At 42.9% G+C, this 17,909-nt stretch overlaps 1 protein-coding gene across 1 annotated transcript in view; it reads left to right on the top strand.

Moving 5' to 3' along the window:
* Positions 1 to 17,909, top strand: part of LOC124711814 (synaptotagmin-7-like) — a 540,385-nt gene that overhangs the window by 467,221 nt on the left and 55,255 nt on the right. The window contains exons 4-5 of the mRNA XM_047242038.1: positions 6,819 to 7,002; positions 14,352 to 14,492. Coding sequence (XP_047097994.1) covers positions 6,819 to 7,002; positions 14,352 to 14,492 — 325 coding nt within the window. The remainder of the gene's footprint in view (positions 1 to 6,818; positions 7,003 to 14,351; positions 14,493 to 17,909) is intronic.

Genomic DNA, 17,909 nt, shown 5'->3' with positions numbered 1-17,909 from the left:
AAATACACTGTTTTGTCTAGAACATAGATGATATTATAAAGAGAAGTTGCGTATTCATATAAATTTTAGAATAACAATATATTTTACAACGAACAGGTAAATGTTTCACGAACTCAGATTGCAACAAAGCTCTATTATTTATGTAAAATTTCGTAAAATATTAATTTCGAGCAGTTACTTTATATACAGGGCTATTACAAATGATTGAAGCGATTTCATAAATTCACTGTAGCTCCAGTCATTGACATATGGTCACGACACACTACAGATACTTACAAAAACTCATAAAGTTTTGTTCGGCTGAAGTCGCACTTGAGGTTTCCGCCGCCAGAGCGCTCGAGAGCGCAGTGAGACAAAACGGCGACAGGAGCCGAGAAAGCGTATGTCGTACTTGAAATGCACTCACATCAGTCAGTCATAACAGTGCAACGACACTTCAGGACGAAGTTCAACAAAGATCCATCAACTGCTAACTCCATTTGGCGATGGTATGCGCAGTTTAAAACTTCTGGATGCCTCTGTAAGGGGAAATCAACGGGTCGGCCTGCAGCGAGCGAAGAAACGGTTGAACGCGTGCGGGCAAGTTTCACGCGTAGCCCGCGGAAGTCGACGAATAAAGCAAGCAGGGAGCTAAACGTACCACAGCCGACGGTTTGTAAAATCTTACGGAAAAGGCTAAAGCAGAAGCCTTACCGTTGACAATTGCTACAAGCCCTGACACCCGATGACAAAGTCAAACGCTTTGAATTTTCGGCGCGGTTGCAACAGCTCATGGAAGAGGATGCGTTCAGTGCGAAACTTGTTTTCAGTGATGAAGCAACATTTTTTCTTAATGGTGAAGTGAACAGACACAATGTGCCAGAAATGCGATGCTTTCGAACTCATTGATGGGGACATGCTGCGCCGAGTGTGGGAGGAACTTGATTATCAGCTTGATGTCTGCCGAATCACTAAAGGGGCACATATCGAACATTTGTGAATGCCTAAAAAAACTTTTTGAGTTTTTGTATGTGTGTGCAAAGCATTGTGAAAATATCTCAAATAATAAAGTTATTGTAGAGCTGTGAAATCGCTTCAATCATTTGTAATAACCCTGTATATGCTAACTGGTATAAAAGAGCTTCATTATTTCAACTACTCCCATTTACAGAGGCTTAATGGTAAAGTTACATAATCTGATACATCCACTTGTCTTATAAACCACGTTAAAGATAGTTATCTTTGAATTGTTTACAGCTTCAATAATTACTCACGACATTACAAGGTGCTTGCTTTTCTAGAGTTTTCTATTCGTTAATTTCATATCAAGATCACTGAACTACAAAAATGACATTATTCTTTTGCATTTGACAATGACAATTTGTATTTATCACCAGTACGCATATAATTCACAATTAGACATACTTCTCAAAACAATGAAATAAATGTGTGAGATGTATAATAGGGGAGAGTGCTGTACATTGGAGCATTTCTCATACTTTCGCCTCTAGCCAGCTCTATGACAGAAGTTTAATATATTTTCCTATTCCATTTTGAAATGAAAGCATTCATTTTGTGTGTTCTGCAATTCTTTCTCTGAAATTACAAAAATTACTCCAGAGGTGTGAAGTCATGGGATATCTCCCAGTATTATGTTGGACCTCCTTTTGCCCCATGAAGTGCAGTAACTCGATGTGTCATGGGTCCAACAAGTCGTTGGAAGTCGCCTGTAGAAATACTGAGCCATACTGCCTCTATAACCGTCCATAACTGCGAAGGTATTGCCGCTGCAGGATTTTGTGCACGAACTCACCTCTCGGTTATGTCCCATAAATGTTCGATAGGATTCATGTTGGGCCTTCTGGATGGCTAAATCATTCACTTTAACTGTCCAGAATGTTCTTAAAACTAACTGAGAACAGTTGTGGCCAGTAACAAGATGCATTGTCATCCATAAAAGTTCCATCGTTGTTTGTGAGCATGACGTCCATAAATGACTACAAATGGTAACCAGGACCCAGTCCATTCCATGTAAAGAAAGCCCACACCATTCTGGAGCCACCACCACCTTGCACAATGCCTTGTTGAGAGCTTGGGTTCGTGGGGTCACACTCGAAACCTACCATCAGCACTTACCAACTGAAGTCGGGGCAACGGTTTTCTAGTGGTCTAGAGTAGAATTGCGGTCTTACAGTAGTGTCTTTGATTAGTAATCAAAAGATCTCCGGTCCCGGTTCAAACCTCGCCCATGCTTAAATTTCGACCAAAAATCATCAGCTTTGGCGACCGAAGACCTCTGGCATAAAAAGTCATCCTCAATCTGCCAACGGCCTTATCAAAGAGGTCTGAGGAGCGGACAAAGGTTCAGGGCACCCACTTGCCGTTGATGTGGTAAACTGCCCCAAAGGCGGAAGAATTAGCAATGATCAACGGCAAGAGGACGAAGAAGGCAATGGAATTCAGTGCATTAACGACCCATAATGTGTATCCACAGAATACATGGGGTGTAACTGAAAAAGTGTCACGATGATCTCTCTATTGGCAAAAGATCCTGAAATAGCCCCCCATTCGGATATCCGAAGGGAACTGCCATTGGGGAGGTGACCACGACAAGGAGACTGAATAACCAACGAAATAATAACGGTCTGCGAGTCGGAGAGTGGAATTTCAGAACTTCGAGCGTGGTAGGGAAGTTGGAAAACCTGAAAAGGAAAATCCAAAGGCTCAAACTAGATAAAGTTGGGGTCAGTCAAGTGAAATAGCATGAAGACAAATAATATATTAAAAATGAAGAAATTCTTCCAGATGTATTTAAGGTGACGATTTTATTTTGACAACTAGTTTCAACGTTGTAACAACGTCAGCTTCTGGCACATACACTTGTTGACGTCAACTGCGTGCGGCTGATACTAGAAATCAGTTGATACTGGAAGTCTCACCACTGACTTCTAGTATCAGCCGCACGCAATTGACGTCAACAAGTGTGTGGGCCTGAAGATGACGTTGTTACAACGTTGAAACTAGTTGCCAAAATTAAATCGACACCTTCAATACAGCTGGAGGAATTTCTTCATTTTTAATATACATTTATACCAGCTGACGTCCCACTGTCCTCCACTTCAACTATGGATGTACGAAAGTTAAGTGATTGGGTTGTTCTCATCAGACAAAACTAACACTAGCACCGACAGCGACAGTTCAGATATACATGCCGACGTGGACTCGCATTCGGGAAGACGACGGTTCAATCCCGCGTCCGGCCATCCTGATTTAGGTTTCCCGTTATTTCCCTAAATCACTCCAGGCAAATGCCGGAATGGTTCCTTTCAAAGGGCACGGCCGACTTCCTTCCCCGTCCTTCCCTAATCCGATGAGGCCGATGACCTCGCTATCTGGTCTCCTCCCCCAAAACAACCCAACCCCAAGCCGACATCGCAAGCTGGAGATGAAGAGAAAGAGAAAGTATATGAGAATACTGAATTGATAATTCAGTACGTAAAAGAGATGAAAATCTAATTGTAATGGGAGTGGGGAATGCAGTTGTAGGAGAAGGAGTAGAAGAAAGGGTGACAGGAAAATATGGGCACTAGAAATGAGAGAGGAGAAAGACTAATTGAGTTCTGCAATAAACGTTGGCTAGTAATAGAGAATACACTGTTCAAGAACCATAAAAGGAGGAGTACTTGGAAAAGGCTGCGAGATACGGGAAGATTTCAGTTATATTACATCACTGTCAGGCAGAGGTTCCAAAATCAGATAGTGGATTGGAAGGTGTACCAAAGAGCAGATATAGGCTTAGATCACAATTTAGTAGTGATGAAGAGTGGGCTGAAATTTAAGAGACTAGTGAGGAAGAATCAATGCGCAAAGAAGTAGCACATACATGTACTAACGAAAGAAAAGAGACGCTTAAAGTTCTCTGAGGCTATCAATACTGTGATAAGGAATAGCTTAGTAGGCAGTTCAGTTGAAGAGAAATGGACATCTTTAAAAAGGGCAATCACAGAAGTTGGAAAGAAAAACGTAGATACAAAGGAGGTAACTGTGAAGAAACCATGAGTAACAGAAGAAATACTTCAGTTGATCGATTAAAGAAGGAAGTACACAGTTGTTCGTGGAAGTTCAGGAATATAGAAATACAACTCGCTTACGAACCAAATAAATAGAAAGTACAGGGAAGTTAATGGGAGATGTCGGAGTGAAACATATGAAGATATCGAAAAAGAAATGATAGTCGGTATGACTGACTCAGCCTATAGAAAAGTCAAAACAACCTTCGGTGAAATTAAAAGCAAGGATGGTAGGTAACGTTAAGAGTGCAATGGGAATTCCACAGTTAAATGGAGAGAAGAGACAGGTGGAAAGAGTACATTGAAGGCCTCTGTGAGGGAGAAGACTTGTCTGATAAAGTGAAGAAGAAGATAGAGGAATCGAGATAGGAGAGATAGGGGATCCAGTATTAGAATTTAAAAGAGCTTTGGAAGACTTAGGATCGATTGAGGCAGAAGGGGTAGATATCATTTCATTAGAATTTCTAAAATCATTGGGGCTTGTGACAACGAAGTGATTATTGACGTTGGTGCGTAGAATGTATGAGTCTCACGACATACTACCAGAATTTGGGAAAAGTATCATCCACATAGCTGCAAAGAGTGCAAGAGCTGACAAGTGCGATAATTATCGCACAATCAGCTGAATAGCTCATGCATCAAAGTTGCTGACAAGAATAATGTAAAGAAAATTGAGGATGTGCTAGATGACAATCAGTTTGGCTTTAGGAATGGTATAGGCACCTGAGAGGCATTTCTCACGTCGCGGTAGATAATGGAAACAAGACTAAAGAAAAATAAAGATACGCTCATAGGATTTATAGACCTGGAAAAAGCGTTCGACGGTGTCAAATGGTGCAAGATGTTCTATATCATGAAGAAAATAGCAATAAGCTACAGGGAGATACGGCTAATATGCAACATGAATAAGAGCCAAGAGGTACTCCCTCTTGGACGACCAAGAACGAAGTGCTCGAACTAAAAATGGTGGAAGGCAAGGATGTAGTCTTTTGTCCCCAGTATTCAGTCTATGATCTTAGGAGCAATGAAGGAAATAAAAGAAAGTTTCAAGAGTGGAATTAAAATTCAGGATGAAATGATATCTATGTTATGATTCGCGCATGACATTAATATTCTCAGTGAATGTAACGAACTGTCTACTGAGTACAGAATGTGGATTGAGAGTAAATTGAAGCAAGGCGAAAGTAATGGGAAGTCTCAGAAATGAGAACGCCAAGAAACGTAAGGATTGATAGACATGAAGTACGTGAAGTTAATGAACTGTGCTGCCTAGGCAGCAAAATAACCCATGACGGACGGAGTAAGGAGGATATCAAAAGCAGACTAGCACTGGCAAAAAAGGCATTCCAGGCCAAGAGAAGTCTACTAATGTCAAACATAGGCATTAATCTGGGGGAGCAATTTCTGGGAATGTACTTTTGGAGAAGAGCATTGCGCGTTAATAAAACACGAATCGTGGGAAAACCAGAACAAATGGCTCTGAGCACTATGCGACTTAACTTCTGAGGTCATCAGTCGCCTAGAACTTGGAAATAATTAAACCTAACTAACCTAAGGACATCACACACAACCATGCCCGAGGCAGGATTCGAACCTGCGACCGGAGCGGTCGCTCGGCTCCAGACTGTAGCGCCTAGAACCGCACGGCCACTCCGGCCGGCAAAACCAGAACAGAACGGAATCGAAGCATTAGAGACGTGCTACAAACGAATGTCGAAAATTTGATGGACTGATAAGGTTAGGAAAGAGGGACCTCTACGCAGAATAGGGAGAGAAGGAATTTGTGAAAATCGCTGAGAAGAAGAAGAAGAAGAAGAAGAAGAAGAAGAAGGGGCAGGATGATAGGACATCTGTTAAGACATCAACGAATAACTACCATGGTACTAAAGGGAGCTGTAGAGGGTAGAACTGTAGAGGAAGACAGAGATTGGAATACATCCAGCAAATAATTGAGGACGTAGGTTGCAAGTGTTACTCTGAGATGAAGAGAAGAGGTTGGCACAGGAAAGGAATTGGGCAGCATCAAAAGAGTCAGAAGATTGATGACTCAAAAAAAAAAAATAAAAAGAAAAAAAAAAGGTCCAACCGATTCCGTCAAGGGCGTTAGAGAGGCACTGCAGGCGATTCATGATGTTAACAAGAGCACTGACGTTGGTCATCTGCTGCCGTAGCCCATTAATGCCAAATTTTGCCAACCTGCCCTAATGGATACGCTCGCCGTACTTTCCACTTTGATCTCTGTGATTATTTCACGCAGTGTTGCCAGTCTGTTAGTACTAACAGCTCTAAGCAAAAGCCGTTGCTCTCGGTCGTTTAGTGAAGGCTGTCAGCCACTACGTTGTCCGTGGTGACAGGTAATGCTTGAAATTTGGTATTCTCGACACATTCTTGACACTGGGGATCGCGTAATAATGAAATCCCTGACCATTTTCGAAATGGAATGTCCCATGCGTCTAGCTCCAAATACAGTTGTGCTTCCAAAGGCTGTTGATTCCCACTGCCATAGTCACGTCGGAAATATTATTTTTCACATTAATCATCTAAGTACAAATGGGAGTTCCGTCAAGGCACTGACCTTTTATACCTTGTATACGCGATATACCACCAGCTGTATATGTGCATATCGCTATCGCATGGCTTGTCACCTCAGTGTAATACTCGACGCAGCTTATCGTGTTGTTCACTAACCACATGTTTCATATACTGCAGTCGTCAGTCCCGGTCTTTTATGTTACAAGCTTCAACAGGACCGTGGCTTGTGTTTGGCAGGTCGATGGGTACCAGCTCCGGGTCCAAGTCTGGAGCGGCCCAGTCGTCATCGGCAGCGGGGACGCCTGGAACCCCTGGCACCCCGGGGACGCCGGGCAGCGGAGGCCCGCAGGGATCCAAGGGCCAGGGAAAGGGCCAGGGCGGCGCCGGCGCCAGTGCGGGTGCGAAGGGCGAGCACTCCTCGGTGAGTCAGAGGCCACGAGCCACTGCATACTCCCAACCCTGCAATGCGTGCTGCACTCACCACGCTGGTGGTAAGAGTAAGTGCGACGCCTCCCACATAGTTTCCATTCACTCAAGATAGGAAAAAATGCTCTATGACATTTTTGGCTGGGATATCCCATCGGGTAGGTTAAGCCGCCTGCTGAAATGCGCGGTGTGGATAAGTCAGAGTTGTGTCGTATGTGGATTCGTTGTGTGCAATGAATGATGTACAATGTGAAGCTATGTTTGTGTTGTATGATGATCGAGAGAGGAGGGGAAGGGGTGAAACCCGGTGCGATAACATGGCCTCCTACTCTCGATTACCACTAAGACTCCCGCAAAGCTTAATGTCCCCATCCGCTAGGCAGATCGTCAACAATGGCGTCATATGCTCTCACTTCATGATACACTGCAGAGAAGAGTGGAATAGACTGGTGATCAGAAAATTTACGCCATCACATTTCCTCCCTTTGCCGTCCAAATATTGGCAGAGAAAATTTCATCCACCACCAACATTCGATATGACTTACTTCAGAGTGAAACGTTACCTCACAGGTTTATGTTATCTACCTCGACTACTTAGGAAAGTTACTCAAGACGAAACATACACGCTTACAGAAACACCGCGAACATATAGACTGCACGCTACCAAACCAATACTCCAATATTATTACTTTTTTCTATCTCAGTTGCACTGACAATTTGGGTCAGTGGTGACTGGTTTCGAATGTGACCATTCGTTATCGAACCATTAGTTGAACCACTCAATTAATGGCTCGATAATGAATGGCCACGTTCGAAACCAGTCACCATTGACCCAAACGTGACGATTCATTATCAAAGCAGTGTGGTGGTTCAGTTAATATTCCAGTAATGGATCGTCACTTTTGGGTTAATGGTGACTGGTTTCGAGTGCGGTTCATTTAATGGTTCGATAATGAAGCGTTACGTTTGGATTACTGGTTTCGAAAGTGGCCTTTAACTGAACCATTCAGTTAATGGTTCAATAATGAATGGCCACTTTCGAAACCAGTTGCCATTGACCCAAACTGACATTGCAAGCGAGACAAAAAGATAATGAAATAATAAAACAGAACATACTTCCTGACACTTTTACTAATGCAGTGTTGGATTTTCACAGATACTCCAGTATTTCCATGGCTATGGGAAGTTGTTTGTTTGTTTTGTACTTACTGCCTGGGAATTTCAGTTAGCACGGATTGTTTCACTTCCGTTCACAAAAACGTTTTTTAAGTCATTGTACATTTAATCACAATGCAGTTATTAGTCTGGACGCAGAGCCCACACAACTTAAAACTGATTCATTAAAGAAATAAATTTTCTGAGTTTTTGGAATAAGGGATCCAGAGTCGCTGGAAATTTGTTACAGAATTACTGCATTTCATTTCTTCCTCAAATTAGTTCTGGATACGTATTGCACTGGAAATACTGCACAACAGTTTTAAGAAGAGATACGGAGATAGTTAACGATTGAGGCCAACTAACAATGGGAGACTATGTCGTTCGGATCACGGATATACTTTAAACTCTGTGCACTTTCAGTAGTCCATTAGGACAATATAATATGCTTAGGCGATTTCGAGAAAATAACAAGTGAAGTTTTATGCGTCAGTGATGTGCCGGTGCGTTGCGATCCTGAACACGAGATGGTGGTGGTGACGCGGTTAGCGTTCAAGCTCCGCAATCTGTGGATTGCTGTATCGAGTCCCGCTCACATTTTTAACTCATATTGATTTCAAAACCAGTCGTATTATTTCGTACATATTACCTTTGAAATAAATACTATGAAAACTCATGTGCATTTGCATGAACTTTTACTGAATTTGCAGTGTTATTTCACTGTTTGCTAATTTTTATTATCACAACAAATGTTGTATTTATAAATATCAACAAGTGAACGACAAGACGCATAAATTTTTCCTTAAAATATACGCCTATTGTCAGTTTCGAAATCCCTTGTACCTGCAGTCGGGTAAAGTACCGACAGCTGCTTTGCATCTGGAGGCTTCGAACAGTAGGCACACGTTCCTAGGACGAGAGACTGGCTTGGAAATATCAAGTAAAACGTCGACAAATAAAGATGTGAATAACTTTATTCAAATGGTTCAAATGGCTCTGAGCACTATGGGACTTAACATCTGAGGTCATCAGTCCCCTAGAACTTAGAACTACTTAAACCTAACTGACCTAAGGACATCACACACATCCATACCCGAGGCAGGATTCGAACCTGGGACCGTAGCAGTCGCGCGTCTCCGGACTGGAGTGCCTAGAACCGCTCGGTCACAGCGGCCGGCAACTTTATTCAATAATACATTGAGTTACAGCATGCCAGAATGTGAGGATAATGTACGATGAATCGTCGGATGTGCTTTCGACATTACAAGTTGCAGGGTGATAATTTTCATACAGTCACGGAAAAAATAAATTAAAACGGCTCTACTACAATGAAAGAATTTCAGTTTTCCCACAAGCACAAAGAATCTTCAGAGTTTCTGGGGAAAAATAAAGCTCTTTGACATTTTAAAAAATTTCTCTCTTCCGACACTTTGATGTAAAACCATGCGTAACGCAACATTTTCGTAAATATGGGTGCCTAAAATTGGCGATGTACGATTGAATGTATTTTAACAGCATCTTCACGAAAAGCAAATTTCTTGTTGATTGTCAATCAAGTTGAACAAGTTTGAAGACGACTGATAAGGTTTTTAACTTGCGTATAGAAATATAATTCGCATAAATTTACTGTAATAATAAAAAATAGTAAACAGTGAAATAACATAGGAAATTCAATTAAAGTTAGTGAAGATACTTGTGTCTTTTGATATTATTACCTTTCAAATGTAATATGCACAGAATAATATGACTAGTGTTGAAAAAAATACAAGTTATAGAAACGTGAGCGGGCCTCGACCCAGCGTTCCACCGATTATGGAACTTGAACATTAATTACATGACCACCGACATCTTTCACTCGCCGGCCGGTGTGGCCGTGCGGTTCTAGGCGCTTCAGTCTGGAACCGCGTGACCGCTACGGTCGCAGGTTCGAATCCTGCCTCGGGCATGGATGTGTGTGATGTCCTTAGGTTAGTTAGGTTTAAGTAGTTCTAAGTTCTAGGGGACTGATGACCACAGATGTTAAGTCCCATAGTGCTCAGAGCCATTTGAACCATCTTTCACGCAGGATTGCAACGCGTCGGCACATCATTGACGCGTAAGACTTCTCTTGTGATTTTCTCGAAACCGCCAAAGTAGCACGTCTTTCTTCCTAAATATTATTTTGTCCTAATGAACTATTAAAAGTGTACAAAGTTTGAAGTAAATCTGTGATCCGAACGTCGAGGCCACCATTGTAAGTAGTTCCTCCCTGAGACACTAGGCCAACGTTGTAATTTACTGTCAGTTAGCGGTAGATTCCTACGAGGCTATAGTCACATGCGTGTGCGACGTTTTCACGCTTGTAGACCTCTTGGTTGCTCGTTGGTATGGAGTATCCTGGACTGCACTGCATCCACAACAACGGGGTAGATGGCGGGCGGTTTCTTAAATACATGCTAAGCTTAAGGGTACTCGTTCTGCCCCAGAAAATCCCTCCATTATCAAATTGACTGCTCCTTGGTGTCTCAATATCAGTCCTATTGGACGCGCGGGGTGGCCGCGCAGTTTGAGGCGCCATGTCGCGGATTGGGCGATCCCTCCCGCCGGAGGTTCGAGTCCTCTCTCGGGCATGGATGTGTGTGTTTTTCTTAGCATTAGTTAGTTTAAGTAGTGTGTAAGTCTAGAGACCGATGACCTCAACAGTTTCGTCCCTCAGGAATTCACACACATTTGAACTTTTTTTCTGTCCTATCAACTGATCCCTTCTTTTTTCTTTCTTTTCCCCTCGATTCGCTTTAGTACCTCTCCGTCAGTTATCCGATCAAGTCTGCACATGGCAGATCACGCGAGCGTGTAATTATGGTTTGCTTGCGGTTATTGTGGGGCCTTCAAATGTGTTCGTTTCGTCATCGTTTACGGTTCCTGATCGTTCAAGTGTTATTTACGTTTATCTTCACTAAAGGAAAAGTATAACTGCAATGGAAACATACCACAGAAAAAATACTGTAAAATTTGAATTTTCAAGGGACAACGAGCCTTAGAAATCCGACAATGGATAATTACCAATCTCAGACTTAATAGAGATCAAGTATATTTTATTTCAAAATTTCTTCTAACCTAGTTTACGACCACGTTCTTTGGGTGTGTTCAGGAAACTTTGAAATGGCACTAGTTTCTGGACTTGCGGCCAAGTTTTCTGTCAGTGCGGCAGAAGACGACTAACGTGAGTTTTTAATGTACTAATGGAAGTGCCGAACGATGGTATAAGACAGAAGCTACAATGTGTGTTCGTAGATTTTACCGGCGAATGAGATGCTTGAAGGTCCTCGGGTATGCAGCCGGGTTGACTGGTCGTTGTTGAACGAATTTTCGACGGCGTAACGTGCCATCATCATCAGGTTACTCCTGTTGACTGACGTCCACGTAAACATTGACGTCAAATATCCAGTTAGATCGGTGATAAACATAAAGGGCTATGAGAACCATATAACGTATCTGGAGCAACTCCAGTCGTGTTTCATATGCAACCAGACTGACCATGTTAAGCAGGAGTACCCGAGACGAAACTTTCATATGGAAATAAATGTTACGAAATGTCAGTTTCTATTTTCCGATCTGTTTGTAGGCACAAACAGAGCTTCAGCTGTGGACAATATGATCCGTCTGCGAACAATGAGGACACTATTCATGATCCCCCTGATTCAGTCCCCCTGATTCAGTAGTTATGCACACCACAGTGAGGGAAGCACTGTTTCAAAAAAAAAAAAAAAAAAAAAAAAAAAAAAAAAAAAAAAAAAAAAAAAAAAAAACCCGACGTTTCCAGTAACATTTCCTGCAGAGAATCGATCTGAAATCGATAGCAGGAAAACAGCTCAGGCAGGCGGGATTCGAACCTGCGACCGTAGCTGTCGCGCGGTTCCAGACTGTAGCGCCTAGAACCGCTCGGCCACCTCGGCCGGCCACAGTCAGGGAGTGACAAAGATGTTGCAAACGTATAAAATCTGCGTTTCCAGCTTTAGCGAAATCTCGTCACGGTTCAAATTAGTGTCTCTTCAACAGTTTTTCTACGCAGCTGGAATAGACAGCCGGACTCTAGGGACGTTAACAACGGCGACATAAAAGGCCTACGCCTATGTAACCGGCACCTCGGCAAGTACAATTGATGGGATCTGTGTCTTACGAGATTTATTAACGCCACAGCTGCCAAAATTGGCTGGTAAACTTTTAGGATCACTGTGCCTACGTAAACAGAATTAATTTGGCAAAACAACAGGCCTTTCGCGGTAGGTATTACTAGAAGCTAAATACCAGCTTACTCTACGACATAGAATTAAAAGAGACGGAGTTACGAACACGGAAGGCTCCCATAAGAAATATTAGGAAATGCCCCGGCAACAAACTGCAATGGTGGATGCGGCAAGCGAAACCGAAATTGAAGACACTGCCCAGAGAGTATGGTTACTAGCGTGAGCGGGAGAAGTGCACTGACGAATTCCCTTTCCTTTGCTTTCGAGAACTCTAACATACAGATCAAATAACCAGTAATAGTACACAAACAAAATAGGAACACATATCACAGTACTACAGAAGAGTGAGTTGGATGCTCTTAAAGTGAGATGAAGACATGACATCGCATAAGAGGAAACTGACTCGCTTTTTCCACCTAGTATGAACGACAAAGCGGGCCCGCTACAAAATAACGGAGTAATTTAAAATATGAGAGGAGACGATAACCCAACAGGATCTCATAAAATACGGAATTTCCGTGAATTATATGCGGGAACTGAAGGAGACGAGACTATGAAGCTTGTATTCTGCAAGATATCGTTGCTGCCGTAAGTGACGCAGAAAACAGCGCCCTCGCTGACGTAGTAACGTAAGATGAAGTATTTGAAGCACTGTCCACAAGCCGAGAGCAAAATAGTCAAGTGCAGCTGGAGTACCAGCAGAGTTCTACCTTAATTACTGAGACATCCTAAAAACCGAACTTGACGGCTTAACAACAGTTGGAACGTAGACGACTCCCTGAAAGTTTCCATAAAGGACAAATAGTACAAGTACTGAAGAAATATCCACCAACATAGAATGTTTGGGGCCAATAACTCTAATCCATGCTGGTCGACCTATTAACTCCAAAATAAAGCAGGTAATAAAAAACGTGGTAAGAGTTCATCAGACGTGTTCAGTACTTGGACACAGTATCATAGATACATTTCCGTAAAGTGATAGCAACAACATACATCTACAACTTTTTTTAAAAAAAAAAGAATCTCTGATACTACAAACACTTAGTATGCACATATTATATCCTGGTGCCGCTGAACACACTTCTTGAGATTGCTGCATTTTTTTCCGGCAGTGTAGCATTCATGAAACTTATAGACTTCCTTCTTCATCGAAATGAGGCCATTATCAAGGGTAAATGCCATGCTACACGGTATCAGTCTGGAGTGAGTAATTCTTAATACCATGTGTTTCGCTCTCAAAGTAGGCAAATTATGCTACGACGTCCTTCGCTTTCTGCCAGTCCTCGAGTAAAAGATGTTAGCCACTTTTTGTCAGGTTCCGCAGAATATCACCTCACAATTCTTGAGTACGTCTACAGTATTTTTGGAAGAGGGATGCGGTTGGAATTCCCCACGAAGATATGCGGAGAATTTGAAGATGAACATAGAGCTAGATGTTCAAAAATGGCTCCGAGCACTATGGGACTCAACTTCTGAGGTCATTAGTCCCCTAGAACTTAGAACTAGTTAAACCTAACTAAAGACATCACACACATCCATGACCGAGGCAGGATTCGAACCTGCAACCGTAGCAGCCTCGCGGTTCTAGACTGCAGCGCCTAGAACCGCACGGCCACTTCGGCCGGCAGCTAGATGTTCTTATACAGGTGTGACAGGGGCCAGAACTCTGAAGGATGGCGGACACAGTACGGTATTGGGAGAAGCATGGCAGCAAACTTAGTACCCAAGAAACCCCAGGTTTGCCGGTCAGCCTTTCTGGATGTTGCAGCATTCAGAAACGTCAGTGTGAGTTGTGTTTGTCCTGCACTAAGCGTGAGCCTAGCACCATAATCCCGCTGTGAACACAAGCGCCGGTTTACGAGACGCCTCGCGACAGAGCAAACAATCCGTGTATCCCTCGCAGCAGACTCCAACGCCGCCGTCAGAGCCTCGTCTCTCACGCCGGCGCTCTTCTCCTTTGCAGATGGCCTTCCTGCAGAACCGCTCCATGTCGATGCTCGACATGTACATCGACAACACGGAGTCGTCTGAGAACGTCGGCCAGATACACTTCAGCCTCGAGTACGACTTCCAGAACACCACGCTCATCCTCCGGATCATCTCGGTATGTTTTACGACAGAACAATTTTTGCTCAATATTTTGCCGTCCTACTATTTTTACTTTTAATTCTCTCATTTCCACTGGTAACTCAAAGTACCAGTTTGTCCGGCGAAGTACTTCTACAAAAAATCATTTTGTTAATGTTGCAGTTCCTCTTGTTTCCATGCTACTAGTATAATCGTCAAAGAGCTCCATGTGAGGAATGTAACAAATGCATATACCCACGTCGTTTCCAAACGTGTTATAGGGGAGGAGGAGATTAGAGTTTGACGTCACATCGACAACGAGATCATTAGAAACGGAGCACAAGCTCGTATGAGGAAAGGATGGGGAAGGAAAGTGGCCGTGTCGTTTCGAAGGAACCATTCCGGCATTTGCTTTGAGCGATTTAGGAAAATCTCGGAAAACCTCAATCAGGATGGCCTGACGTGCGTTTGAAACCGTCGTCCTCCCGAATGCGAATTCTTTGTACTAACCACTGCGCTACCCCGCTTGGTCAAATGTACAATAAAAGTAGAAACTTTAGGCATATTGTACGTAATCAACATAGAATGCCTCACCTCAGTGATACATGGCTCAACTCCTTACTGTATGCAGACCAACGTAAAAACATTTAACAGCAATCGCTCATTTTACAATTGCAAATATTTTTTACCAAAAGTTTGTTTAAGGGTTCACATGTAACAATTTAGCAGAAGGAAAACAAACAAACCCACTGAAGATACGAGGGCTGCCCGGAAAGTAATGCACTGAATTTTTTTTTCTCATCCAAAAACAATGCCACGAATTCAAAAAATGGTTCAAATGGCTCTGAGCACTATGGGACTCAACTGCTGAGGTCATTAGTCCCCTAGAACTTAGAACTAGTTAAACCTAACTAACCTAAGGACATCACACATAGCCATGCCCGAGGCAGGATTCGAACCTGCGACCGTAGCGGTCTCGCGGTTCCAGACTGCAGCGCCAGAACCGCGCGGCCACTTCGGCCGGCAATGCCACGAATTGGAAACGTTACGTGTGTATTATTTAAAGCGAGCACGCTAAGTTTCCGTCACTTCCGACGGATAGCGTAGTTGTAGTACAGTTTCAAAATGGCGTCTATAGATGACGTACGTTACAAACAACGTGCCGTCATTGAGTTTCTCACTGCAGAGAAAGAAACTGTGGGGAATATTCACAAACGTTTGTGCAAAGTCTATGGAGCATCTGCTGTCGACAGAAGTACAGTTAGTCGTTGGGCACGGAGGGTGAGGTCATCAGAAGGCGGTTCGGCGGAGCTCCACGATTTTCAACAGTCGGGAAGACCATCCACGGTTGTCACACCTGACAGCCCTGACGTAGCTCCCTCGGTCTTCCACTTGTTTGGTCCATTAAAGGATATCATTTGTGGAAGACGTTTTGGGGACGATGAGGAGGTGATTCACACAGTGAAGCACTGGTTCCGCCACCAGGACAAGGATTGGTACGACAGGGCATACATGTCATCGTTTCGCGCTGGACGGAGGATATAAAATGGGATGGTGATTATGTTGTATAATAGGGTGTGTAGATAAAACACCATTCATTCGTGTGTGTAATTGTCATTATGTTCAATAAAGAATTGTTGAAGAAAAAAATGTGGTGCATTACTTTCTGGGTAGTTCCCGTAGCACATAAAGTGCTGAAACATAAACTACAAAGCTGTCTTGCATATGGTGGGATTCCTCTCCAATCCCATAACAAAATTTAACAAATGTTATCCGCAATTATTAATATATAAGTAGCCAGTACTTTGAACATAGCTGCGCTACAGCAACGGTTCCACGTAATCAGATTAAGAGCAGCCGACCAGTTGCAAAGGTTAAAGTAATCTTTACCTAGGTTTCAATAGATATAAATCTATCTTCTTCAGAAGACGGCAGTATTACATTAATATGAAGCGATATGTCCTTATCGTTTTTACAAACATCTGCCTAGTTTCGTTAGTCAAATAAAACATAGCCCTAAGAACAGGGTTTGTCAGATAAATAAAATAGGTACATGGAAGTTGGAGAGCGCTCTCCAACTTCCATGTACCTATTTTATTTATCTGACAAACCCTGTTCTTAGGGCTATGTTTTATTTGACTAACGAAACTAGGCAGATGTTTGTAAAAACGATAAGGACATATCGCTTCATATTAATGTAATACTGCCGTCTTCTGAAGAAGATAGATTTATATCTATTGAAACCTAGGTAAAGATTACTTTATCCTTTGCAACTGGTCGGCTGCTCTTAATCTGATATAAGTAGCCATTAAAACTGCACCTCCAGGGAAAATAGCAGGTAACAAATTTTACTTATTTTGCATGTACAGTGTAGAAGGAAGTTATGTATCGATGGTAAAGATGACCAATAAGCATTGCCAGACATCTACAAAAATGTAACCCATTAATGAGTTTATTTATAATATGTACAGCTAATAATGGAGGTATGCAGAACTTTGAAGTGTTGTAGGCTCTTCTGTGGTGCTGAGTCACATACATTATACAGTTAGAGTATTTTTTTTATAGAAACAAGTAGTCTTGAATGTTGATGTAATCATACAAGACAATGACATGTACTAATGTCGATGTATTTTCCTCACTACAGTCTACCGTACTAAAGTTGATAAGTCTGCAAGATCGCCGAAGCTTCAGGGGCGATGCTCTGAGTATGGCTTCTTAAAGAGACGCGCCGGCCTATCAGAGCAACAACAAGGAAGTCATACGTATTCAGCGTCCTCTGGTGGCGTGTAACCGTAGCACCCTCATCGGAGACAGCGAGCGTAGAATTGCGAGATCGCCCAGCGGCTCACTGGAGGGAGATTTAAATCTCTCATATTCCACGCATCTGCGAACGGCACACAGCACGCCGGGTGCAATCGATGCAGATGCCACCTATACAGCAGACAGAATACATGATTAAATGTTTATATTATTGACAGTATAACAAGTGAAAACTTTAGTACGTAGAGCTGCCACCTTTGGTCCAACAGCAGCTCTAATTCGCCCCGTATCGAGTCTGTCTCAGCTTGGATTGGACGGGAAAATCGCCCCTCTCTGTTTCAACGTTATGCCAGAATTTATCAACAGTAGAGGCCGGCCGCCGTGGCCGAGCAGTTCTTGGCGCTTCAGTCCAGGACCGCGCTGCTGCTATGGTCGCAGGTTCGAATCCTGCCTCGGGCATGGATGTGTGTGATGTCCTTAGGTTATTTAGGTTTAAGTAGTTCTAAGTCTAGGGGACTGATGACCTCAGATGTTAAGTCCCATAGTGCTTAGAGCAATTTGAGCCATCAACAGTAGAATCAGGCGTGTTGTGGCACGCAAGTCTCTCAACAACCCATTACTAGATGTTCTCAGTAGAAGAGAGGTCTTAAGAATGTGCTGTATAGGGCAACAATTAGACAGCCTCTGTATTGAG

Source organism: Schistocerca piceifrons, chromosome 8 (assembly GCF_021461385.2).
Source record: "Schistocerca piceifrons isolate TAMUIC-IGC-003096 chromosome 8, iqSchPice1.1, whole genome shotgun sequence".
In the NCBI taxonomy this organism is placed as follows: domain Eukaryota; kingdom Metazoa; phylum Arthropoda; class Insecta; order Orthoptera; family Acrididae; genus Schistocerca; species Schistocerca piceifrons.
The sequence above is the reverse complement of the archived record's forward strand: the minus strand, read 5'-3'. Positions and strand labels throughout refer to the sequence as shown.